Raw genomic sequence first — 23,494 nt, forward strand, 5'->3', positions numbered from 1 at the left:
GTACATGTCCCCCCCCTCAGACGAAGGTGATGCGGGTGCGGGCAGGGTTCACCTGCAGCACGTTCAGCTCCTCGTACTCCCGGAGCGCGGCCTGGACCTGGGCCGGGGTGAAGCCCTTGGCCAGGCACCGCTGCAGGGCCTCGGCGTAGGCGACGGCGCGGCCCCGGCCCCCCGCCAGCTCCCGCACCGCCCCGAAGATGGCGTCGGCTGGGCGCTGCACCCTGTGGGGGGCACACACGGGGTCGGGGGGGGGCCCTGACACTCCGCACGGACATGGAAGAGGGTCTGGGCCCCCCCTGTACCCCACACTTACCGGCTCTGCTGCCCCTTGTCCCCCAGGAGCGAGTCCTTCGACATCTCCATCAGCCTCATGGCCTCGTTCACGTCCTCCTTCTCCACCACGTCCACCAGCCGCAGCCGGGCCTGTGGGGGGGCACCAGCAACCATTGGGGACCCTCCCCAGCACAGACCCTGGACCCCGGGGGAGGGGGCCCCCAGTGCTCCCCTCCCTGCCCCACCGAGGGCCCTGGAAGTCCCCCAGTGCACCCACGCCTGTCCTGGGGGGTGCTGCCAGCGAGGAGGACAAGAGGGGAGCAGCACCAAAGAGGGGGCGCAAGAAACGGGGGGGGTGCCAGCCCTGCACCGGTTGTGCCCCGGGGACACCGGAAGCGCCGCTGCGGCAGTAGCATCCCCACAACCTGCCCAAACAGCCCTTTAGGACCCCTGGGGCTGGCAGAGGACAAGGTGGGGGGGACAAGGACACAGGCGGCAGGGACGGGGGCACCCTCCCAGCCCAAGTCGCCCCCCCGGGTCTGGCCTGGCTCCATCCAGCCCTGCTTTGGCTCATCTCCTCCTGCCCAGTGAGGTCCCTCCAGTGCTGGGGGTCCCACCCGTGTCCCCCCTGGGGGCTCACCAGGGCGGTGGCCAGGCGCAGGATGCCCAGCAAGGTGCGGGCCGAGGTGTAGGTCGTGTCCCGGCTGGCCCAGGCCTCCTTCCGCATCTCCACGTAGGCGGCCGTGATGTAGTCGGCCAGAGCCTCCGGCACCACCGGCTGCTTCCGCTTGCAGGTGGCGATGTAGCGCCTGGGGAGGGGGGCAGGTGAGGGGACAGCGGGGGGACAGCGGGGACGGGCGACCCTCGGGGCCTCTCTCACCTCATGAGCTTCATGTCGAGCTGCTGGAAGGCGCAGGGGGGCTGGCGGCTGTGCTGGTGCACGTAGGTGATGTGCTGGGCCAGGCTGGGGGGCAGAGAGGGGCTGGCAGCAGGGCTGGGGCTGCCCCACGGCGCTCGCCCTCCCTCCAGCCCAGCCCCCCCAAACCCCACGGCGCTCGCCCTCCCTCCAGCCCAGCCCCCCCAAACCCCACGGCGCTCGCCCTCCCTCCAGCCCAGCCCCCCCAAACCCCACGGCGCTCGCCCTCCCTCCAGCCCAGCCCCCCCCAAACCCCACGGCGCTCGCCCTCCCTCCAGCCCAGCCCCCCCAAACCCCACGGCGCTCGCCCTCCCTCCAGCCCAGCCCCCCCAAACCCCACGGCGCTCGCCCTCCCTCCAGCCCAGCCCCCCCAAACCCCACGGCGCTCGCCCTCCCTCCAGCCCAGCCCCCCCAAACCCCACGGCGCTCGCCCTCCCTCCAGCCCAGCCCCCCCAAACCCCACGGCGCTCGCCCTCCCTCCAGCCCAGCCCCCCCAAACCCCACGGCGCTCGCCCTCCCTCCAGCCCAGCCCCCCCAAACCCCACGGCGCTCGCCCTCCCTCCAGCCCAGCCCCCCCAAACCCCACGGCGCTCGCCCTCCCTCCAGCCCAGCCCCCCCAAACCCCACGGCGCTCGCCCTCCCTCCAGCCCAGCCCCCTCCCAGCCCTCCATAACCCCCCCAGTCCCCCTGCCCGCCTCACCGCAGGTCGTTGTCGCGGTCGGGCCGGTCCTGGATGAGCCAGAGCAGGTCAAAGCGGGAGAGGAGGGCGGCAGGGAGCTGGATGTTGTGCTCCAGGCTGCGCTTGGGGTTGTAGCGCCCGTAGGCGGGGTTGGCGGCGGCCAGGATGGCGCAGCGGGCGTTGAGGGTGGCCAGCACGCCCGCCTTGGCGATGGAGATGCTCTGCTGCTCCATCACCTCGTGGATGGCCGTCCGGTCGGCCTCCAGCATCTTGTCGAACTCGTCGATGCAGCAGACGCCGCGGTCGGCCAGCACCAGCGCGCCCCCCTCCAGCGCCAGCTCCCCCGTCAGCGGGTCCCGCAGCACGGCCGCCGTCAGCCCCACGCCCGAGGAGCCCCGGCCCGTCGTGTACTGGCCTGGGGGAGCAGCAGGGGGTGAGGGGGGGCACGCAGGCACCCTCCACCCCCCGCCTCGAGGAGCCCGGGACTCACTGCGGGGAGCCAGGCGGTCGATGTAGGACAGGAGCTGCGACTTGGCCACGCCGGGGTCGCCCATGAGGCAGATGTTGATGTTTCCTGGGGGGCAGAAGAAGAAAGGGGGGGGGGGCGGGGTGTGAGTCCGCAGTGGGGGTGAGGGGCACAAATCCCCTCCCTCTGCTCCCCTTTGCCGTGCTCCCACCCCAAATCCCTCAGCTCCGGGTCCCGAATCCCTCCACGGCCCCACGAAGCCAACTCCATCCCCCCCAAACCTGCCGGCACACCCCAATCCCAGACCCCCAAACCTTCCCGCAGGAGGAGGAAGAGGCCGCCAAGAACCCCCCCACCCCGGTGGCCTCACCCCGGATCTTCATGCCGTGGGGGTTGCGCTCGACGCCCCCCACCAGCAGCAGCAGCAGCGCCTTCTTCACGTCCTCATGGCCGTAGATCTCGGGGGCGATGGAGGCCGCCAGCTTGTCGTAAAAATCCTCCTCTGCGAGGGGCAAAGCCGTGGGGCGGCCGCCGTGGGGCAGGTGCCGACCCCCCCCAGCCCTGCTCAACCCCCCGCCGCCGCCTCACCCGTGATCTGCCGGAGCTCTTCCTCGCTCAGCTCCCCGGCCCCCTCCTCCTCCTCCTCACTCTTGTTCATCTTCACGATGCAGTGCGCCTCCAGGTAGGTCTCGGAGAGCAAACCCTGCGGCAGGGGAGGGGGGGCGGTGGGTGGGGGGCAGCTGGGGGTCTCCGGTGCAGCCCCCCCGGGGGTCTCGGGACACTTGCCTGGGCAACCTGGCGGAAGCCGGTCCTGAGCAGGGGGAGGAAGACGCCGGTGACGCTGACGTGGTCGCCGGGCTGGGCCAGGCGCGTGTTCTCGCCATGGGCGGCCACGGTGATGGAGCGGGGGAGGTGCCCCACCGGCACCTGGTCTGTCTGCAGGGGGATGGATGGCGCTGGGGACACCCCGGCACCCACCGGGCTCCATCCCTGTCCCACCCCCACCCCACGGGGGTCACCTCCCTGTCCCTGGCGGTGACCCAGGGCAGGGCTGTCCCCCCTCCGCGCTTGCGGGGGGACGATTTGGGGCTCCCCAACCTGAGAATGAGGACACCACAGCCCCCCCCCCCCCCCCCCCCCCCCGAGTCCCTGGGGAGGGGACACAGCAGCCCCCCACTGTCACGTCCCTGCCAGAGCAGGGATGGGGAGAAGACCCAGAAGAGACAGGACCCCGCCCCCGCAAGGGGCAGCTGGGGCTCACGGGGACATCCCAAAGTCCCGGGGGACACCCCAAGGACCCAGGGGACACCCCAAGGACCTGCAGGGCTCATGGGGACACCCCAAGGTTCCGGGAAGCTCACGGGGAGACCCCAAGGACCCGGGGGTGCCGCGCCACCCCCCACTCACGTGCTCCTGCATCTTCAGCTCCTGGAACTTGACGAACTTGGAGCCGCGGCTCTGCAGGTAGAGCCGCCCGCCGGCACGGTTGGTCTGGCACTCCCGGCTCGGGCACATCAGCAGCGGCATGAAGGTGGGCGCCTGGATCTGGGGGAGCCGAGGGGGCAGGCTGGTGACACCCCTGTGCCCCAGGGAACCCCCACCCTGCCCCAGGGACCCCCCCGCCCCGGCTTACCGGCTGGTAGGTCTCAGCGCCGCACTGGTCGCAGCTGTAGGTGGCCACCACCATCATGGGCTTCACCTCGGAGACGCGGGTGACGACGCCACGGACGGTCACCAGCTTCCCAATGCAGTCGGCCTTGACCTCTCGGACCACCCGGGCCTTGGCGGTGGAGGGGGCCTTGAAGTAGAGCTCGCTGGGGGTGGGGGGGGCAGACACGGGGGAACGGGGTGAGGCAGGGGCGGCAGCGGGGGCTGCTCCCAAGGTCCAGAGCCTCAGTTCTGCAGCCAACGGCCGCTCCGGCCTCCCTCTTGTTGCCCAAAGTCTCCATTTTTGCGCCCAAAGCATCACTTCAAGGGCCCAAGGCCTCATTTTTACTCTCCAAATCCCCATTTTGAGGTACAAACTCCCCACTCAGGGCCCAAAACGCCATTTGTAGGCTCCAAATCCCCATTTTGAGGGCCCAAAGCTTGGATTCTAGCGTCAAAACCCTCATTTTTACACTCCAAATCCCCATTTTGGGGTACAGACTCCCCACTCAGGGCCCAAAGCGCCATTATTTTTGGTCCAAGCTGGTTTTTCTGCACCCACAGCCTTTTCCTGGGGCTCAAAGCCTTGTTTTTAGGGCCCTTTGAGCCCTTCATCTAAGACCTGGGGGCAGCCCGCAGGGTTCCTGGGGAGGCGGGAGAGCTGGCGAGGCAGGTGAGAGGTGCCAGGTGCTGCATGGGGACCCCGCGGGGGGCGCAGGGGAGGGACAGGGACAACCGCCCCCCCCCCCCCCCCCCCCCCGGGCACTCACAAGCGCCGCAGCAGCTCGGGCGGGTACTGGTTCTGGGGGCTGCGGGCGTCCCCCGCCTCCCGGCCCCGCTGCTCCAGCAGCAGCCGGTGCTCGATGTAGATGTCCAGCACGTCCTTGCGTGACACCTGGGGACATGGGGACAGTGGTGGCGGGGGGGACGTCGGAGGGGGTGGCCCCGCCACTGCCGCCCCCCACCCACGGAGCCCCCAAACACCCCCAGCACCTCTCGCTCCTTGTAGAGCGGCAGCAGCTCGTGGACGGCGTCGGCGAAGAGGTGGCCATAGCGCTTGGCGTTGTCACAGGCAGCCTCGGCCAGCTCCGGCTCGTCCTCCGCCACATCGTCCAGCGCCACGTACAGTGCCACGCGCTCCCGGTGCGCCAGCGCCGCCTGAAGGGCGAGGGGACCCCAAAGCAGAGGGGGTGGGTGATGAGAGGACCCCAAACCGGCGGGAGGGGGTGTAGTGGGGCATGGGTACCCCAAACCTTTGCAGGGGGAAGCGAGGGGACCCCAAACCGTCTGGGGGGGGGTAAGGGGGGCATAAGGACCCCAAACCTTTGCAGGGGGAAGCGAGGGGACCCCAAACTGGCGGGGGGGGTGGGGTGGGGAACCTCCCGGCGCTCCCCAGCGCGGCGGATCCCCCCGGCCCCGCCCCCGCTCACCAGCTGCTCCCGGTATGGGAACTCCTTCCCGCCGTCAGCGCCGTCGCGGTAGAAATCCTGCAGGAACCGCTTCGCCTTCTCTGGGGACGGCGGGGGGGGGCCCGGTCACAGCGGCCCGGTCTCCCCCCGCCATCCCCCCCCAGCCCCGGCCCCCCCAAACCTTTCTCGGCAGCATAGTCGCGCGGCGCCATGGCCGGATCGGTCCCGAGCCCGCTCAGGTGAGGTCAGTTCCGGTTCCGGTTCCGGTCCCGGTCCCGGTCGCGGTCCCGATCCAGGGCCCCGCCAAGCTCCGGTTCGCGCCACCCGCAACTAAAAGTGGCGCGAAAAGCCGGCGCCACGTGACCGCCAGCACCACCTGACCGCCGGCTTGGGTCACGCCCCCTTTTCGGCGGTGTCACGTGACCGCCACCAGCCGGGCGGGACGCGCAGGTTCGGGGGCGCCCGGAGGGTCCCTGGACACGCCCCTTCTTAAAGGCGCCGCGTCCGGGGGGAGCCGGGGGGGGACACACTTGGGGGGTGCTGGGCCCGGGGCGGGGGTTCTTGGGATGCGGGACCTAGGGGCCTCAGGGTGCTGGGGGGGGCACTGGGTCTGGGGAGGCCTGGGGGGGGCACAGGGAGCTTGGGCTGCTGAGGGGCCTGAGGGGGGCTCAGGGTTGGGGGGGGGGGCACTGGGTCTGGGGGGGCGCAGGGTGCTGGGGGCTCTCGGGCAGGGCTCAGGGGGCGGGGGGGGTCTCGGGCAGGCAGCTTTGGGGTGCGCAGAGCTTGGCAGGGGGAATGTGCAGGTCCCGGGGGGAGCCAAGCCAACCGCCCACCCCTCTGTCCCCCCAGCCCGACGATGCTGTCCCAGATCTTCATCCTCTCCTCCAAAGGTGACCGTCTCATCCACAAGGACTGTATCCTCCGCCCCCTGCACCCCTGGGGATCCCACCGCTTGGGGGGGCTCCCCAGGACCCTCCCCCACAGTGTAGCCCCCCCCTCCCGTTCTCCTTAACCCCCCCCCAGTTCGCGGGGAGACCTGCGGCACCAACACGGACCTCGCCGACACCTTCTACCGCAGGATCACCGCGCTGCCAGGGGACCAGGCCCCTGTCTTCATGGTAAGGGGGGGAACACGGGGGGACACACACACACGGTGGGGGTCCCACGGGGGTGTCACAGCTCTGATCACGCCCCCCCCAGGCACACGAAGGCCGGCACTTTGTCCACGTGCGGCATGCAGGGCTCTACTTCGTGGCCACCACCACGCTGGACGCGTCACCCTTCACGCTGGTGGAGTTCCTCAACAGGTACTGGAGGGGGGTGGGGGACTGGGGGCGGTGACGGGGACCCCCTGATGGCGGTGGGTCCTGCTGCAGGCTGGTGACGCTGCTGCGGGACTTCTGCGGGCCGCTCAGCGAGAAGAGCGTCAGCCTCAACTTTGCCCTCATCTACGAGCTGCTGGACGAGATGCTGGTGGGGACGTGGCGGGGGACATGTTGGGGGAGCTGGGGACAAGCCTGGGGGTGCTGGGGACACGTGGGGGGTGCTGGGGAAACACATGGGGGTGCTGGGGACACGCCTGGGGGTGGTGGGGACCCCCTGGGGGCTGAGGACAGCTTCGGGGGATGGGGGGATGACCCCCTCCTCGGCCCCCCCCAGGACTACGGCTACATCCAGACGACGGCGCCTGAGGTGCTGCGCAACTTCATGCACACGGAGCCTGTGGCCACCAAACCCTTCAGCCTCCTGGACCTGGGCTCCATCGGGCTGGTGAGGACCCGGGGACACCCCAAACCACCCCTCCGGCACCCCTCAGCCCGCCCGGGTTCCGCAGACCCCGTGTGTCGCGTGTGTCCCCCCCTGTGTCGCTGCAGTTCGGCGCCGAGACGCAGCAGAGCAGGGTGGCCCCCAGCTCGGCCGCCAGCCGCCCCGTGCTGCCACCCCGGGGAGAGCAGGTAGGACCGCCCCCCATCCCACGTTCCCCCCTGTCCCCCTGTTGTGTCCCCCCACCCCTGCCTGGACCCTTTGGCCCCCCCTACAGAGCACCAGGAACGAGGTCTTCGTGGACGTGGTGGAGAGGCTGACGGTGGTCATCGCCGCCAACGTGAGTGGGGACAGGGATTCCCCGCCACCCCAAAGTGTCACCCCGTGTCCCCTGGGTGCTTTGGCTCTGCCCACCCCCTCCTGGGACCTCTGTGTTCCCCCAAAGTCTCACACCCCGCCCCCCCCCCCGCTCAGCCCATGTCCCCTCTCCCCAGGGGACACCCATGAAGGTGGACGTCCAGGGGGAAATCCGCCTCAAGTGCTACCTGCCCAGCTGCGTGGGTAAGGGCGGGCTGGGTTTGGGGTCTAGGGGGCGTCAGGTTTGGGTTGCAGTCCCAGGGGGGGTCAGGGACCCTCGGGGTGACCCTGTGCCACTCCTGTCCCCGCAGAGATGCGCATCGGGCTGACAGAGGAGTTCTGCGTGGGCAAGTCAGAGCTGCGGGGTGAGGCCCCCCAAATACCCACCTCTGCCCTCCAGCACCGCCCCCCAGCACCCCCCTACCTCCTGCTGTGCCCCCCCCCACCCCGTAGCACCCTTCTCTGTCTTGCCCCCCTCTCCAGGCTACGGCACGGCCGTCCGGGTGGACGAATGCGCCTTCCACAGCTCCATCAAGCTGGACGAGTTCGAGAGTGGGAGGGTCCTGAAGGTCACCCCGAGCCAGGGGGAGGTGAGGAGGGGCACCGGGGGGATGCTGGGGACACGGGGATGGGGGGCTGCGGCGACCCCCCACCCCGGCTGAGCCCCATCTCCCCCAGCTCACGCTCATGCAGTACCAGCTGGCAGACGACATCCCCTCGCCCCTGCCCTTCCGCCTCTTCCCCACCGTGGACCAGGACCCCACGGGGAGGTGAGGGGGGGCGCGGGGGGGGTGACCCCCCTCCTGACCATTCCCTGGGGGGGGTGACCCCCATTGTTACCATTCCTGGGGGAAGTGGCCCCCCCTCCTGACCATCCCTTGGGGGGGTGACCCCCATTCTCACCATCCTCCAGGCTTCGGCTGTACCTGAAGCTCCGCTGCGACCTGCCTCCCAAAAGGTAGGTTGGGGTGGGGGGGCCGCTGCAGAGCCTGGCCCCTGACACCCCCCCCCCCCCAAATTCCAGCCAAGCCCTCAACGTCCGCCTGCAGCTTCCCGTGCCCAAGGGCGTGAGCAGGTGGGTGACAGCATTTGGGGGGGGGGGCTGGGGGCTGTCCCCCACCTTGTCACACCCTTACCGCTTACCCCCCCCATGTCATGTGTCGCCCCCCAGCCTGGCACAGGAGCTGAGCAGCCCCGAGCAGGCGGCCGAGCTGCACCCCAGCACCAAATCCATTCGCTGGGACATCCCGCGCTGCCAGGGGGGGTCACAGCTCTCCGCCCTCTTCAAGGTGAGGACTTGGGGGGGTGCCTCGAGGGGCTTGGGGACACACAGGGACCTGTCGCCCCCCCCCCCCCCCCTTACCTGGGGAGCCTTTGGGGATGTGTCTCTCTTGCTGGGGCGATGGGGGGGCCTAGGGATGGGCAGGGACCTGCGTCCCCTTTTGGGGGGGCAGCTGTGGGGCCGAGAACCGGTGTCACCGTGCCGTCCCCCCCGGTGTCACCATGCCATCCCCGCAGCTGGAGGTGCCGGGCCTGAACCGGGCGTCGCTGCTGGAGCTGGGTCCGGCCAACCTGACCTTCGAGCTGCCGGCGCACACGTGCTCGGGGCTGCACGTCCGCTTCGTGCGGCTCCCGGGGCCGGCCGGGCCCCCCCAGCGCTGGGTCCGTTACCTCACCCACAGCGACTCCTACGTCCTGCGGCTGTAAGCGGGGACCCCCCCCCCCCCGCACCCCCCCCCATTGCACCCCCCGACACTGGGGACCGTTAACCGAACATTTATTAACCATCATCAAACATGGCCTGGGGCTGCCCCAGGTTTGGGCTCATAGCAACAATAAACGGGCAACAAAACTGCTCAGCACCTCGCTCAGACATCCTGTGGGGAGAGGGGGTCCTGTGAGACCACACCCCCCCCCCAAAATCGGCAGGGGGGTAGGGTTCTCTCCTTCGGGGTCTGTCTTCCCCCGAGGAACCCCCAGCACATTCCTCTCACCTCGATGCCCAGGATGGTGGAATCAAAGAGGTCCCGGAGCTGGTCCTGGGGCACCAGTGGAGTCTGGGGATGGGGGGGGGGGCAGGTTGGGGCTGGGGGCACCCCAGGGTGGCTGGGGGGGACCCTCGGGGGGTCGTGGCCTCACCCTGTCCTGCTCTGGGCTGTCCTCACTGCTCTCCTCTTCTATCGCCGCCTCCTCCACCATCAGGCTGAGCCTGGGGAGAAAGGAGAGAGGGGGAGGACGGAGGACACCCCCCCTCCCCACCAAGACCCTCCCCGCTGCAGCCCCAGTGCCCACCCTGGTCCCCCCTAGGCCCACCCCATGCCCCCCAGTCCTCACTCACTGGTTCATCCCACTGTGCTGGGAGCTGCTGCAGGAAAAGAGGTCGATGAATTGGTGGGGAGGGGGGTGTCACCCAGGTTTGGGGGGGAGGGGGGCTGTGTCTCACCCCCAGCCCAGCTACTCACCTCCGCAGGAGGCCGGGGTCGGAGCAGGGGTCCTGCACCAGTGGCCGGGGCAAGGGGAGCCGGGGGCTGCCCCGCAGCGCGGTGGAGGTCAGGGCTGGGCTGGGGAGGGGGCTGCTGGGCCACGGGCTGGACTCGGGGTGCTCCGAGGGGGCTGCAGGAGGGGGCTGAGCACGGGGACCCCCCACATCGTCCCTGTCCCCACACCCCCTCCCCACCCTCAAGCCCCCTCCGTATCCCCGTCCCCTCCCGAGGACAGTCCCACCTCCCCTTTGCCCCACAGTGACCCTCGCTCTGTACTGGGGAGCCTCAAACTGGGCCCAGTCTGCAGCCGGGCCCCGCCCCGGCCTTCTCCTCCAGCCCCACATGGGTGCTGGGGGTGGCACGGCCCCCCCTCCAAGGACACGGGGGGTCCCCCGGGGCTCTGACCCCCTCACCGTCCACTCGGGGTCTCTTGGCAGTGGGGCCGGGGCGGGGGGCTGCGCTGTGGGGGGCTGCGCTGCGGCTGCTCTCGGAGCCCCCCAGCTCCTGCCCCTGCAGGGAGCTGCGGTAGGTGATGAGGGACGGCCACAGCGCAGCCCCCTGCGCCAGCCCCCCCTGCTCCTGGCATGTCTTCTCCAGGTAGGCCAGGCTGTGGGGGGACAGGGGGGGGGACACGGGGGGTGACAGCTCCAGGGACCGACAAGGTGCTGAGGGATGCCACGTAGCCCCCCCCAGTAGACCCCCACATGGTCCCCAAGGAACCCTCATGGACCTTGAGGACCCTACTGGGGACCCCACGTGGCCCCTGGGGACCCCATATTGCCCCCAGGGACCCCACATGGACCTTGAGGACCCCACTGGGGACCCCATATCCCCCCCCAGGGACCCCACATGGACCTTGAGGACCCCACTGGGGACCCTGCACCCCCCCCCAACTCACAGCAGGGCCTTGTCGGGGTGCAGCAGCCGGGGCGAGAACTCGCTCAGCACCTCCAGGAAGGGCAGGTTGAGGGGCGGCAGCCCCGACCTGGGGCTTGGAGGCTCCTGGAAGGCGAACTGGATCCCCTCCCTGGCCAGGGCAGAGGGGTGAGGGAGGAGGCGAGGCGCGGCGTGGCCCCCCCAGCCCCCCTGGCCCCTCAGCACCTGTGCAGCCGGAGCAGCACCTGGCGGTTGCGGAGCTGGTGGAGGCTGAAGAGGAGGGAGAAACGCCGCGCCAGGTCCCGGATCTCCAGGAAAGCCTCGGCCTCCTGGATCTCGGGGCCTTGCTGCAGCAGCAGCTCCGTCATCAGCTGCACGGGGGCAGAGGGTCAGTGCGGGACCCCTTGGAGACCCCCAGACCCACCTGGAGACACCTCCCCCAGGCCCCTCTGGAACCCCCAAGCTTCCTGGGGGGCATGCCCACCCCCTTAGAGTCCCCCAGACTCCCCCCCCAGAGCCCTTCCTGGATGCCCGCTCCCAGACTCCCCCCACAGAGCCTCCCAGACCCCCGGACTTCTCCAGAGACAGCCCCTCCCCCCCCCCCCCCCCGACCCTGTCCACATCTTCTGGAGCCTCCTAGACCTCCCTAGAGCACCCCAAAGACCCCTGACTGCCCTGGAGACCCCTCCCAGATTCCCCAGAGACACTCCTGGCGAATCCCAGGGACCCCCCCCAGCCAGCACCCCACCTGCTGCAAGCTGAGCAGGAGGGTGTGAGCCCACTCCTGCCGGTCGATCTGCCGGGTGCAGTTCAGCGTCTCTTTGATGATGTCCCCGTAGTCGCTGTAGAACTGGGTGGAGGTGACAGGGCCCCCATGTCCCCAAGCCATCGCAGGGGCCAGCGGGACAGCCCCCCCCGCCCACCTGCCCCTACCTTGGCGTAGTGCTTGAAGACGTCGGAGGCAGCGCTGAGCTCCAGCACGTTGTAGATGACCAGTTTGCAGAAGCCGGCCAGGAGCACCCGGCGCTGGTGCAGCTCCTCGATGCGGCTCTCGCTGTCCTCTGCGGGGACAGGAGAGGACGGGGCGAGTGGGGGACAGGGCGAGCGGGGACAGGGGAGATCCCCGGGGATGCGCCGAGGGGCCGCACCCGTGGCCGAGAGCTCCTCGTGGCTGCCGGGGCGGTGGAAGACGTGGTCCATGAGGAAGGCGGCCAGCTGGGACTGCAGCTCCGCGTCGGCCGGCTGCACCAGTGGGGCCAGCGCCCCCCGCCCGTCCCGCGGCAGCTGGGGCCCGAACACCAGCAGCAGGTCGCTGAGCACCATGAAGGCCTGAGGACACGAGGATGGGCTCAGTGCCAGACATGGCTGTCGCCCCCCGTGCCGCGTCCCCCCCGCTGCCGGCCCCCACGTACGCGCTCCCGGACGCCAGCGTCCATGTCGGACAGGCAGCTCTGGCACAGCGAGCAGCAGGAGGTGACTCTGGTCTTCAAGCTCCGCAGCTGCTCCTGGCCAGGGGGGACGTGGTGGCCCTTAGGGACACAAGGGCTGTCCCAAGTCGTCCTCACAGCCGTCCCGGCGCCGCCTGCTCACCTGGGGGATGTCGGTGCTCGGCAGGCGCGAGAGCTCCCAGAGGACGTGGAAGTGAAGGCAGGTGATGGCGGGGACAAGGACCTGCGGGGGCGCGGGGGCAGGCAAGGGGTGGCCGCGGTGCGGAGATGCCCCACGGTGTCCCCACCGCATCCCCAGGGCAGTACCTGCGGGGGCACCTCGCCCGTGTCCACGGCGCGCTGCAGGAGCTGGGCACAGGGCTCAAAGAGCTGCCAGGGCGTCAGGTCGTGGGCGCTGCAGGGACACAGGGGTGTCAGCAGGGCGAGAGGAGCTGTGGGGCAGGGGACAGGACGGTGTGGGATGGGGACACGGGGAACTGTGGGGCAGGGGACAGGATGGTGGGGGATGGGGACAGGGGGAGCAGATGGGGCAGAGGACAGGATGCTGGGGGACACGGGGAGCTGTGGGGCAGGGGACAGGACAGTGGGGGATGGGGTCACGGGGAGCTGTGGGGCAGGGAATGGGGTGCTAGGGACAGACAGGGCAGAGGGGCAGGATGCCACAGGACAGGGCACAGGGGAGGCATGCAAAGGGGGACAAGAACCCTGGGGGACACGGGGAGAGGGGTGGTGTGGCCCCATGGCTCCCCACTCACTTGAACAGGATGGAGATCCTCTTCAACGTGGCCGCCATGCTGTACGCCTCCTCCTCGTCCAGGGACGAGGCCTGGGCAGGGCCCAGGGTTTGGGGCCACCCCAAAGTGGGGTTGGGGACCCATGCCAGGCTGGGGACACGATGCTCCACGCAGTCCCTCGCTGGCTCCCCCCACCCAGTGCCTCCCAGACCAGCTCTTCCCTGCCAACGCCCTGGGCCACCGCGGTCCCTACCCATCCCTGTCCCCAGCTCCGGGTCCCTGCCTTGGGGTGGCCCGAGCTCCATCCCAGGCCTCCAGGGTCCCCATCCTGACCTCCAGGTCCCCGTCCTAACCCCGGGCTCGGTGTCCCTCTACCTGCAGCAGCTCAGCAACGTCCTGGTGGAACTTGTCGGCCAGCAGGTCGGCGAGGCGGCTGCGCACCAGGTCGCCGCGGCCGTGGAGGGCGAGCTCGGGGTCGCAGAGCGCGTGGAGCGCGCGGGACGCAGCCTCCAGCACCGCCGGCCCCGTGTGCTTCTCCACCACCTCCTGTAGCTGCCCCAGCACCAGCTCCAGGGGCTGCGGGGGAGAGCGGGGCTGCGGGAGGGCACGGGGCAGGGGGGGGACACACGACGCGGGGCCTCCCGTGGGGGTGGACGGGCCCCCCACCCCTGGAGTAGGAGGAGGACAGCCGTGGGTCCCGCCAGGGGTACAGGGACAGCCCCTTGATGAGGGGACAGAGGTGACCCCTTGATGGGGGGCACAGGGACAGGGACGACCCTTGATGTGGGGCACAGGGAGAGGGGGGACACGGACAACCCTTGATGGGGGCACAGGGACATGGGGGATAGGAACGACCCCTTGATGGAGGCACAGGGAGAGGGGGGACACGGACAACCCTTGATGAGGGGACAGAGGTGACCCCTTGATAGGGGTGCAGGGACAAGGGGGTACAGGGACAGCCCCTTGATGGGGGGCACAGGGTCCCCCCCGACGAGGACAGGGACACAGAGCACCCCAAAAGGGACACCGTCCCTGCAGCCCCGTTTCACAGGGGCAGAGAGGGGGCGGGGGGGACACGGATCCTGCCCAGGGGCCAAGGGGGCAGCACCTTCTCCAGCCGCCCAGTGCAGTAGATGCTGAGGTCGAAGCGGCGCAGCACCTCCAGCAGCAGAGCCGCTTTCTCAGCATCGGCCGAGAACTGGGGGGTGGGGGTTTGGGGGGAGGGTGTCAGCACTGACCCCCCCCAGGCCCTCGGAGGTGGTGGGGGGGCCCCATCCCCTTCACCTTGGCCAGCAGCTGGGGCAGGACCGGGATGAGGCAGTGGGTGAGCCGGGCTCTCTCCTCCACCTGCGCCTTGCGCTCCCGGGCCGAGGGCTAGGGGCAGAGGCAGGATGGAGGCGCTCAGGGTGGTGCAGGGGGGGCCCTGCACCCCCCTCGCCAGCCGCCTCCCCAGCCCCATTACCTTCTTGGCTGGGTCACGGCCCACCGGGGGCTGCCCCTCGGCCACCTGGACCACGCTGGCTGCCAGGATCTCCACCAGCGCCTTCTCCTGATGGTCTGCCAGGCCTGGCGGGGGTGAAACGGAGGGGCTGGGGGGCAGCCTGGCAGCCCCTCTGCTGTGCCAGGGGGTCCCAGGGCATCCTGACAAATCCCAGTATGTCCCTCACCCACGTACCAGTGTTCCAGAGATGTCGCAGCACAACCCAGTGACATACCAGCATGTCCCCATACGTTCTGGCGATGCCCCAGAGCCTCCACATCATATCCCAGCATCTCCCAACGTCTCTCAGGGATGTCCCACAGCAACCCAGTGTCTCTCAGCGATGTCCCAGTATACCCCAGTGCATTGCAGCAGTGCACCAGTGTCTCCCCATCATCTTTCAATACACTACAGTGCATCCCAGCACCTCACTGTCTGTCCCAGACGTGTCCTTGTGTACCTCAAGGGTGTCCCAGGATGTTCCAATGTATCCTACTTGGTCCCAGCAACGTCCCAGCACATCCCAGTGTCTCCCAGTGACAGCCCAACACATCCCAGTGACTCCTCTGTGACATTCCAGCACGTTCCAGTGCCTCCCGGTAGTACCATACCCTCAGTGGGCGATTCCTCCAGCAGCAGAGCGCTGATGGTCTCCCAGTCCCTCAGTCGGGGCCCAGCGCAGTCCCACAGGCTGTCCACCAAGTAGGCTGCGTGCTCATGGAGCTGGGGACAGAGGACAGGGGACTGTCACGGCAGGCAGGGTGCCCCCTGCCCCCCCCCAGGCCCCCCCGCAGCCGCCCTCACCTCGCTCTCGATGAAGAAGGCCACCAGCAGCTGGAAGAAGGTCCTGTTGTCCCCATTGCGGGATGGCTCCCTGCCCGCCTCTCGCTGGGGGTCCAGCAGCCTGGGGACAGTGCACAGGGTCACCTGGGGGGTCCTGCGTGCCCACACTGCCTGTGAGGGGGGCAAAACCCTGGGCGGGGGAGGCACAGACGTGGGGAAGCCACGTACCTGAGCAGGATGTACTGGGGACCCTGCCCCCAAGGGACACAGATGGGGGGGTCCCACTGGGGACAGAGCTGGGAGGACACGCCAGGACCAGAAATTCAAGGGACAGGGGTGGGGGTGTCCCACATACCCCCCAGCTCTGGGGCGGCCCCCAAACGCTGAGCCCCAGGGGACAGGGAGGACCCGGGCTGACGCCCCCGCACAGACACGTGGGGGGGTAAAACGGGGACGTGACACACTCGATCACTGCCGCCGCCGCCAAGGCCTGTGCCAAGATAACCGTAACCGCTGGGGCCGGCGCGAGGGCGGGAGCGCGTGAGCCGGGGCCCCGGGCAGCTGACCCAGCGCGTGCCGGGCTTGTGCTTGCCCCGCGGCCACCCCGGCCCCGGTCTCGTTAAGGATGGCGCTAACGAACGAGCCCGGGACGAAGGCAGCCAGCGAGCGGGGAGGAGACAGAGCCCGAGCCAGGGTTTGGCAGGCGGAAAGCGCTCGGTGCTTTCGCGGGGGCTGTGGCCGGGTGACGGCAGGGTCGGTGCCGGGCAGGGGGTGGGCAGGGGGCCAAACCCTGGCCCCGGCCCTCGCTCACCTGCGGTAGAGGAAAAGCCCGGCGGCGGAGGCCAGCGCCCGGCTGGACACGTAGACCACGGGGTAGACGCTCTGGCAGTCCTCCTCCGTCAGCGCCTCCTCCATGTTCCTGCGCACGAGGAACCGTGGGGGCCCCCGCTCCCCCCCCCTCCCCCCACGGCCCTGCATTCACAGCAGGACCCTGTCCCCACACCAGGCGCCCCCCACCAGCCCCATCACCTGTCCCCCTACTCCAACCAGGGGAACCCCCCTGCCTCCCTCCACCCAGCCCCGGCCCCGGGCTCACTCCAGCATCATCGTCAGCAGCTTCACCACCTCCACGGCCACGGCGGGCTCCTTGTCGAGCACCATGGCCACCAGGCGGGTCTGGCGAAGGGGACACAGTCGGTGATGCCCCGCAGGGGGCTTCGAGGACCCCTGCAGGCCCCCTCCCAGCGCACCTTGAAGCGGCTGGTGAAGAGCTCCATGTGGGTGGCCGTAGCCTGGTGGCAGTACAGCCCCTGCAGCGCCTTCACGCACCGCAGGCGCACCTCTGGCTGCTGCGGGGACACGGGGGCGCTCATCAGCGGGTCCCCCAGCCCATGCCCTCGCAGCCAGCCCGCCTGCCCCTGGCCCACCTTGTCGTGCAGGGTCCAGCCAATGTACTTGAGGTAGCCGTCGGTGAGGAAGAGGGCGGTGTAGCTCCTCATCCACGTCCCCAGCTCCTCCATGCAGATGGCCCGAATGTCGGGCACCACGTCTCTGCCGCGCACGGCACCGCCCGGGCTCACGCCGCTGTGGTCCTCAGCAGTGCCGCATCCCGACCCCCACACTGCTCCCACCCCTCCCTCCCCAGTTCCCAGACTCCCCCCACCCCTCCTCCCCAGTTCCCAGACCTCCCTACCCCTCCCTCCCCAGTTCCCAGACGCCCCCCCCGCCCCCGAACTGCTGGGCCGGCCCCGACCTGTAGCGATGCACGAAGACACCCTTGAAGATGGCGTTCATCATGTTCTCGATCTCCTTCTGCTGCTCCTGGAGCTGAAGGGGGGGACACACAGCAGGCCTCAGGGGGGGCCCAGCCACCCCCACCATCGCCGCCCGGCCCCGCCACCGCCGCTCACCTCCCGGCGCTTCTCCAGCAGCGCCTCCAGCCTCTCGGTGGCCCAGCGGCCGGGCCCCTTGCCCCGCTCGGCCTCGTACTGCCGCTGGTTGTTCTCCTGGCGCAGGCTCACGCCCAGCGCCACGTTCACCAGCGCCGTCATCAGCTTCATGGCTTGCGAGAGCAGCCACGGTGGGAGTCGGGACTCCCCCCCCCCCCCCACTGTGGGGAGCCCCCCCTGCCCCCTGCCCCCCGCACCTACCTGCCAGGGTGCTGGTGTGGCGGAAAGCCCGCACCTGGGAGTCGGCGAGCCCGGTGAGCAGCGCGATGAGGGCGTCCAGCAGGAACTCGTCGTAGAGGACACTGTACTGGCACCGCCGCACCACTGCCGTCACCAGCTCGCAGAAGCCGGCCCGGAACCGGCGCCAGGGCTGGGTGCTCAGCGAGAGCGGGTAGTCGGCCGAATCCTGCGGGAGGCGGGGGGGGGGTGTGCGTGAACTGGGCCCACCACCGCGCCCCACTGCCACCTTCCCCCGCCGCGCCCGCCCCAGCACCTCCTCGAACTTCTCTGTCAGCTGCTGGATGATCTCTGAGTTCTGCAGCTCCCTGAACATCTGTGGGGTCACCACGCCTGCCGGGGGAGCCGAGGGGTGTAACGGGGACCCACCAGCGGCACAGAGGGGACAGAGCACCCGGTGGGGGTCCATCCCCCCCCACCTCTGCAGCCGCAGGAGTGGATGACAAAGTTGACAAGCTCCAGGAACCCCATCTCGTGATCCTGCTTGTAGGTCTCCAGCCAGTCGTCCACCAGCATCTGTGGGCACAGGGCGGCCAGCGTTGAACAGCAGTTGGCTGGGGACACCAGATGCATGTGTGTCCCCCCGCCCCACGTCCCTTCATCCCCCTCTGGGGGGGCCCCCCCCGGGGGTGCTGTGTGAGCAGGGTTACCTCGACAGCGATCTTGGCCGACCTGACGGCCTCGAAGAGGGTGTTTTGGTCCGGGTCGCTCAGGCTGCTGCTGTCCCCGCTGGGTTCCCTTCTACGGGGGCGCTTCGAAGCCTGGTGGGAGGGGGATGTAGCAGAGATTTGGAGCAGTCCCGGGGCAGGGGGTAACCTGGTCGGAAGGGAGGGGGCAGGCAGGCCCTACGGTGCCGTGGCTCAGCGCCTGGTGGGGTCCCCGCTTGCCGCGAGGCCGCAGTGTCTCCTCGAAGTCGCTGCCGGAGTCGTTGCTGACGACCTCCCTGCGGGGACAGCGTGGCAGTGGGGTGCAGCCAGGGGGGGCTGGCTGGGCCACCTCCCACCCCCCCACCCCCACTTACGGGCTGTTGGGGGCCGGTGGGGATGGCGGGGAGCTGCTCCGCGCCCCGACCGACCTCGGGGCGAGGCTGGAGCCGGTGCCTGTCCCCGTCCCGGCGGAGGAGCTGGCACTGGAGGAGCCGCCCCGGCTGCGGGCCGAGCGCCGCGGGGCCATGGCGACCGCAGGGCCTGGGGGACGGGGCAGGCGGGTTGGGGGGGAGGGGCGCGACGGCGGGGGGCAGCCCCTTGCCCCCACACCCCGGCGCTGGGGGGGACACGGGGACCCACCCCCCCCACGCACCCAGGGCCACCGCAGGGGGGACGACCCCGGGCCTGCCCTGGGGGGGGCCCTGAACCCCCGGCACACGGCGGGGGGGGCGGGGAGAGAGGCCGCCACCGACCACCACAGCGCACATTTTGGGGGTGGAGCCCCCCCCCCCGAGGTCACGTGTCCCCCGCCCCGGCCTGCCTCACCCCACGCTACCGAACGACGACGTCTGGGCCCAGCACGTGCAGGCCCCAGGGCCGCACGCAGGCGCCGGGCTCACCGCGCAGGCGCAGTAGGGAAGGGTCGGCCCCGCCCTCCCCGGCCGGCAAGTGTGAGGGGCGTGGCCCAGGCGCCCCGCCCACGCCCCCCCCCCCCCCCCCCCCGGTCCCCACGGCCCCGTGTTACCGGGGGTCGCTGTAGCCCCCTGTAGCCGGGGGAGCCCCTACAGCCCCGTATGGCCCGGGAGGTCCTTCCTGCCCCTCCGTGGTCTCCCTCCGCCCCCTCCCGTGCCTCCCCCCCCCCGCTTTCCCAGTCTCCCCCAGTCTCCCCCAGCCTGGAGAGCGGGGGCGGCTCTTGCCTCCCGGGCCCGCGCTCGGGAACGGGCGCCGGTGCCCGCGGGCTCTGTCCCCGCTACGGGGAGGGAGGGGGCGAGGGCACCGGGCGGGGGGGGCCGGCCGGTGCCGGGGGGGCCGGTGCCGGGGCGTCCCGCCGTGTCCGGGCGGGGGCGCGGGGGCTGTCCCGGTACCGGGGGCCGTCCCGGTGCGGCGGGGCGGGGCGGGACAGCGGGAGACAAAGAAGAAAACTTTGTGAAGGGTGAGAGCGCGGCCGGGACACCGGGAGCCGCCGGGACACCGGCCGCCCTCCCGCCCCTACCTCGAGCCCCCGGCCCGGCCTACGAGACCGGCTCCCCCCGGGCTTCGGCTCCCCCGACAGCGGGACCGGGGCGGCCGGAGCCCCTCCCGTGCCGAGCCCCGGGACGCCCCTGACCGCCCTCGCCGCCCCCCCCCGGGCCCCCCCGGAGCGCGGCGGGATGCGGCAGGGCTGAGCGAGCGGCCCCGCGTCCGCGGTGAGTGCGGGGGTGGGCACCGGGACCGCGGGGGAACCGGGAGACCACTGGGACGGGGACGGGGACGGGGAGGGGGAGCGGGACAGGGGAGCACCGGGACCGGGTTCAGCGGCATGGCAGGGAGCCGGGGGGGCTGCGGGGGATAGGGTGGGCGCACGGCGGGGACACAGGGCCGGGCGGACCCTGGGACGGAGTGACCGTGAGGTCACGTAGGGGACAGGGGTCCTGGTGGGACCCGGGGTCCGGGGCGGGCACGTGGCTGTGCAGGACATGGGGGGGGACGGGGGTAGTGGTGGTGGGGGACCCAGGGGTTAGGTGACCCAGGGGTCTGGGGACAGGAGGGGGGGGGATGGAGGGAACCCGGGGGAAGAGGGGGTCCTGGAGGAGAGATACAGGTCTGGGGGCCAACCGGGGGGGCCCTAGGGTGGGGGGAGTGCAGGGAGACACGAGGGGGTGATGAGGACACGAGGTTTGGGGCCACAGGGATCCAAGGGGAATGGGGGGGGGGATCAAAGCAGGGGAACAAGGAGGGACGTGGGGCTGTGGTTGGGGACAGGGAGGCAGGGGACAGGAGGGTCCTGCGGGGGGTACAGGGGGGGACGTGGGGCTGCGGGAGACGGATGATATCTCGTGGAAGAAGATGGGTGGGGGGATCCTTGAAGGGACAAGAGGGGGACAGGGGGACATGGGGGTTTGCTGGAGGGATGGGGAGGGCGGGGGTCCTGGGACTGCACAGAGGGGCCTGGGGACACAGGAGGGGCCTGGGGCACGGAGAGGGCGGGGGGTGGCAGAGGTCTTGGCCAGTCCCCTTCCCGTAAGGGCCCCAGCTGTCCCCGGGTGGGGCCGGGCTGGAGGGTGCCCAACACCCCCGCAACCCCCCCCCCCCAGCACCACAACGTGGCTCTGGGCTGTCCCGGGGCTCTGCCCCCCCCCCCGCCTTGGGCAGGATGCGGCTGGCTCTGGGGGGGGGTGTTGTGGGGGGAGCATGGGGACCCCGATGTGTCAGTCCTTGCTCCCCCCCATCCCATGTCCCCCAGGGAGGTGACGCCGGGCATCTGAGCGGCAGGATGATGAAGCTGCCGCCCGCCTGCTGCCGGCTCCAGACCCTGGGGGCTGCCCTGGGGGTCTGCGTCACCATCGGCTTCACTGTGCAGCTCCTGGGGGGTCCCTTCCAGCGCAGGTGAGACGCCCCCCCCTCCCCTCCACCATGTGCTGCACACTCAGAATCCCCCGGGGGTGTCCCAGGTTGGGTGGGACACAGGTCCCTGACCCCCTTGGGCATCCCCCGGATGGATGGGATGGGAGTACCCAACCCCCTGGAGGTGTCCCCGTCCCCTGGGATGGCTGGGGCCAGGGCAGGATGGGATGGCGGGGGGTTCCCCACCAGCACCCCCTGACCCCACCGCGTGTCCTCAGGGCCCCCACAGCCCCTGCCGGCCCCCCCCCGGCCCCCTGTCAGCCCCGCACCCACCTCGTCTTCCTCAAGACCCACAAGACGGGGGGCAGCAGCGTGGTCAACCTGCTGCACCGTTTCGGGGAGGCGCGGGGGCTGCGCTTCGCCCTGCCCCACCGCTACCAGTTCGGGTACCCCAACTCCTTCCGAGCCGAGCGGGTCAAGGGGTACCGCCCGGGGGGTCCCCCCTTTGACATCATCTGCCACCACATGCGGTTCAACCTCACCGAGGTACCGGGGGGGGGGGGAGTTGGGCTGGGGTGTGGGATGGAGAGGGGTGGGGGGCAGCTGGGGTTGGGGGCATCTGGGGGAGGCAGAGGAGGTCTGGGGGGGGGATTTGGGGGGAGGACATGGGGGGGGGGGAGACAGAGGAGGTCTGGGTGGATTTGGAAAGAGAAACGATGTCTGGCAGAGCTGGGGGACACCCGGAGGGACGCGGGACATCTGGAGGAGATCGGGGACTGGCGGGGATGGGACGGAGGAGGCCGGGAGGGGGAGGGTGCACATCTGGGGGATCTGGGAGACCCCCAAGGGAGCGGGGGGGTGGCCCCGGTGGGGTGCCGAGCCGCCGCCGCGGTTCCCCACCCAGGTGCAGAAGGTGATGCCCAACGACAGCTTCTACTTCTCCATCGTGCGGGACCCGGGCACGCTGGGCGAGTCGGCCTTCGCCTACTACCGGGCTGTGGCGCCGGCCTTTCGGCGAGCCCCCTCGCTGGCTGCCTTCCTGGCGTCGCCGGGGCGTTTCTATGAAGCCGGGGCGCGGGGTAACCACTATGCCCGCAACCTGCAGTGGTTTGACTTTGGGCTGCCGGCGGCGGCGGGGAACGGGGCGGCGGTGGCGGCGGCGCTGGCAGGGCTGGAGCGAGCCTTCGCCCTGGTGCTGCTGGCCGAGCACTTCGACGAGTCGCTGGTGCTGCTGCGCGAGGCCCTGTGCTGGCCCGAGGAGGCCGTGGCCGCCTTCGCCCACAACGGCCGCCCGTCCGGGGCCACCCCCCATGTCTCGCCCGCCCAGGCCGCCCGCCTGCGGGCCTGGAACGGCCTCGACTGGGCTCTCTACGCCCACCTCAACCGCTCCTTCTGGCGCCGGGCCGAGGCCTTCGGGGCCGCCCGCCTGCGGGACGAGGTGGCCCGCCTGCGCCAACGCCGTGCCGCCCTGGCCCGACGCTGCCTGCAGGGCGGCGGGCCCCTGCCCGCCCGCGCCATCGCCGACGGCCGCCTCCGGCCCTTCCAGCCCCCCGGCCGGGCCCAGATCCTGGGGTACGCCCTGCGGGCCGGGCTGCCCCCCGCCGAGCGGGAGCTCTGCGCTCGCCTTGCCACCCCTGAGCTGCAGTACAAGGACATCCTCGACCGGCAGCAGTTCGGGGGGGCGGGCAACTCCTCTGGCCCGCCCGGGGGGTAGCCCCGATGGCAACGGGGCGGGCCCGGAATGGCGGCATGCCTCAGTTTACCTGGGGCTGGGCAACAGGCCCCCTTAAGCCTGACAGGGATCGGGGTCTGTGTCCCCCCCCTCGGAACCACTCTGTGCCTCAGTTTACCTGCTGTGGGTAATGCTGCCCCCCCGTCCCCTCCCTCCGCGGTCTAACGGGGGTTGGGGTACCCCCACGGTACAGCCCCGTGCCTCGGTTTACCCGGGCTGGCAACAGCCATCCCTACCCCCGACGGGGAGCGGGGTCCTCCCACGGTACCGCCCTGTGCCTCAGTTTACCGGGGCCGGGTAAGGGCGCCCCCCCCACCCCGGAGGGGATTCCCCGCCCCTGCCGCGGTGTACCGGGGCCGGGGAACGGGCCCCCGCCCCGGTGGGGTTCAGGCCCCGCCCACACGCACGCGGAGCCCCGTCGCTGGCGCAGGCCCCGCCTCCTCAAGGCTCGCTTTGTGGTAGCTATGGCAATAAAAACTGGAATCAGGCCGCTGATTGGGTGTTGCTGCTGCCAGTCACTCGGCGGGGCTATCCCGCCCCCCCGGGAGAAGGGCGAGGGCGATCAGCGCTTGTGTGGGAGGTGGCGCATCGATGCTCTCGGCGCTCGGCGACCCAACCCGAGCCGAGCCGGGCGCTCGGAGCTCGGTACCCCGCCCTGCGTACGCCCCGCTTAGCCGCGCCCGGTCGCTCCGGCAGCGCCGCGCGGTCCCGGTCCCGCTCCCGCCACCTCCCCCGGCCCGGCCCGGCCTCCCCGGCACCCCCCCGGCCCGGCCCCGGGATTTCCCCCCCCC

At 70.9% G+C, this 23,494-nt stretch overlaps 4 protein-coding genes across 5 annotated transcripts; 2 read left to right on the forward strand and 2 right to left on the reverse strand.

Moving 5' to 3' along the window:
• Positions 1-16: 16 nt before the first annotated feature.
• Positions 17-5,602, reverse strand: MCM7 (minichromosome maintenance complex component 7). Of its 2 annotated transcripts, none has more exons than XM_086481278.1 (15): positions 5,572-5,602; positions 5,412-5,491; positions 4,975-5,139; positions 4,752-4,876; positions 3,968-4,148; positions 3,742-3,879; positions 3,121-3,270; positions 2,923-3,037; positions 2,705-2,836; positions 2,359-2,442; positions 1,890-2,283; positions 1,154-1,237; positions 914-1,082; positions 314-423; positions 17-221 (listed from the first exon to the last, which is right to left on the reverse strand). In XM_086481278.1, exons 1-15 carry the CDS (start codon positions 5,600-5,602, stop codon positions 17-19), a joined length of 2,163 nt encoding a protein of 720 aa, XP_086337404.1. The 2 variants fall into 2 exon arrangements, with proteins under 2 accessions (XP_086337404.1, XP_086337405.1); XM_086481279.1 differs by having other exon boundaries at positions 2,705-2,834; positions 2,915-3,037.
• Positions 5,603-5,820: 218 nt separating this feature from the next.
• Positions 5,821-9,218, forward strand: AP4M1 (adaptor related protein complex 4 subunit mu 1). Its single transcript, XM_086481272.1, has 16 exons — positions 5,821-5,840; positions 6,240-6,304; positions 6,414-6,508; positions 6,591-6,697; positions 6,767-6,863; positions 7,050-7,160; positions 7,265-7,345; positions 7,432-7,494; positions 7,649-7,715; positions 7,823-7,876; positions 7,995-8,101; positions 8,190-8,281; positions 8,425-8,469; positions 8,536-8,586; positions 8,683-8,800; positions 9,030-9,218. Exons 2-16 carry the CDS (start codon positions 6,247-6,249, stop codon positions 9,216-9,218), a joined length of 1,335 nt encoding a protein of 444 aa, XP_086337398.1. The 5' UTR covers positions 5,821-5,840; positions 6,240-6,246.
• Positions 9,219-9,379: 161 nt separating this feature from the next.
• STAG3 (STAG3 cohesin complex component) lies at positions 9,380-18,674 on the reverse strand. The gene is made up of 32 exons (XM_086481277.1): positions 18,523-18,674; positions 18,351-18,444; positions 18,152-18,262; positions 17,921-18,017; positions 17,758-17,834; positions 17,466-17,670; positions 17,226-17,377; positions 17,069-17,142; positions 16,743-16,866; positions 16,566-16,664; positions 16,412-16,491; positions 16,127-16,234; positions 15,337-15,436; positions 15,144-15,255; positions 14,515-14,618; positions 14,337-14,426; positions 14,161-14,250; positions 13,428-13,628; positions 13,074-13,144; positions 12,625-12,712; positions 12,461-12,541; positions 12,283-12,375; positions 12,019-12,199; positions 11,804-11,931; positions 11,619-11,720; positions 11,096-11,241; positions 10,893-11,021; positions 10,408-10,601; positions 9,974-10,124; positions 9,651-9,720; positions 9,506-9,568; positions 9,380-9,388 (listed from the first exon to the last, which is right to left on the reverse strand). The coding sequence occupies exons 1-32, from the start codon at positions 18,672-18,674 to the stop codon at positions 9,380-9,382; spliced, it is 3,576 nt and encodes a 1,191-aa protein (XP_086337403.1).
• Positions 18,675-20,903: 2,229 nt separating this feature from the next.
• On the forward strand, positions 20,904-22,685 carry GAL3ST4 (galactose-3-O-sulfotransferase 4). The gene is made up of 3 exons (XM_086481287.1): positions 20,904-21,013; positions 21,250-21,517; positions 21,876-22,685. Exons 1-3 carry the CDS (start codon positions 20,904-20,906, stop codon positions 22,683-22,685), a joined length of 1,188 nt encoding a protein of 395 aa, XP_086337413.1.
• The last annotated feature ends 809 nt before the right edge of the window (positions 22,686-23,494 follow it).

Source organism: Leptosomus discolor, unplaced genomic scaffold, assembly GCF_034619465.1.
Source record: "Leptosomus discolor isolate bLepDis1 unplaced genomic scaffold, bLepDis1.hap2 HAP2_SCAFFOLD_171, whole genome shotgun sequence".
Taxonomy (NCBI): domain Eukaryota; kingdom Metazoa; phylum Chordata; class Aves; order Leptosomiformes; family Leptosomidae; genus Leptosomus; species Leptosomus discolor.

Coding starts and splice junctions, on each gene's coding strand:
- MCM7 (XM_086481279.1), bottom strand. CDS start 5,602: ATGGCGCCGCGCGACTATGCTGCCGAGAAAG. Junction 4,149..4,751: donor CCCGAGCTGCTGCGGCGCTT/GTGAGTGCCCGG, acceptor CCCCACCCCCAG/CGAGCTCTACTTCAAGGCCC. Junction 2,443..2,704: donor CCACGGCATGAAGATCCGGG/GTGAGGCCACCG, acceptor TCTGCCCCCCAG/GAAACATCAACATCTGCCTC.
- AP4M1 (XM_086481272.1), top strand. CDS start 6,247: ATGCTGTCCCAGATCTTCATCCTCTCCTCCAAAGGTGACCGTCTCATC. Junction 6,698..6,766: donor CTGGTGGAGTTCCTCAACAG/GTACTGGAGGGG, acceptor GTCCTGCTGCAG/GCTGGTGACGCTGCTGCGGG. Junction 8,282..8,424: donor GACCAGGACCCCACGGGGAG/GTGAGGGGGGGC, acceptor ACCATCCTCCAG/GCTTCGGCTGTACCTGAAGC.
- STAG3 (XM_086481277.1), bottom strand. CDS start 18,674: ATGGCCCCGCGGCGCTCGGCCCGCAGCCGGGGCGGCTCCTCCAGTGCC. Junction 16,867..17,068: donor GTCTTCGTGCATCGCTACAG/GTCGGGGCCGGC, acceptor CGTGCGCGGCAG/AGACGTGGTGCCCGACATTC. Junction 9,569..9,650: donor ACAGCCCAGAGCAGGACAGG/GTGAGGCCACGA, acceptor CCCCATCCCCAG/ACTCCACTGGTGCCCCAGGA.
- GAL3ST4 (XM_086481287.1), top strand. CDS start 20,904: ATGAAGCTGCCGCCCGCCTGCTGCCGGCTCCAGACCCTGGGGGCTGCC. Junction 21,014..21,249: donor GGGGGTCCCTTCCAGCGCAG/GTGAGACGCCCC, acceptor GCGTGTCCTCAG/GGCCCCCACAGCCCCTGCCG. Junction 21,518..21,875: donor TGCGGTTCAACCTCACCGAG/GTACCGGGGGGG, acceptor TTCCCCACCCAG/GTGCAGAAGGTGATGCCCAA.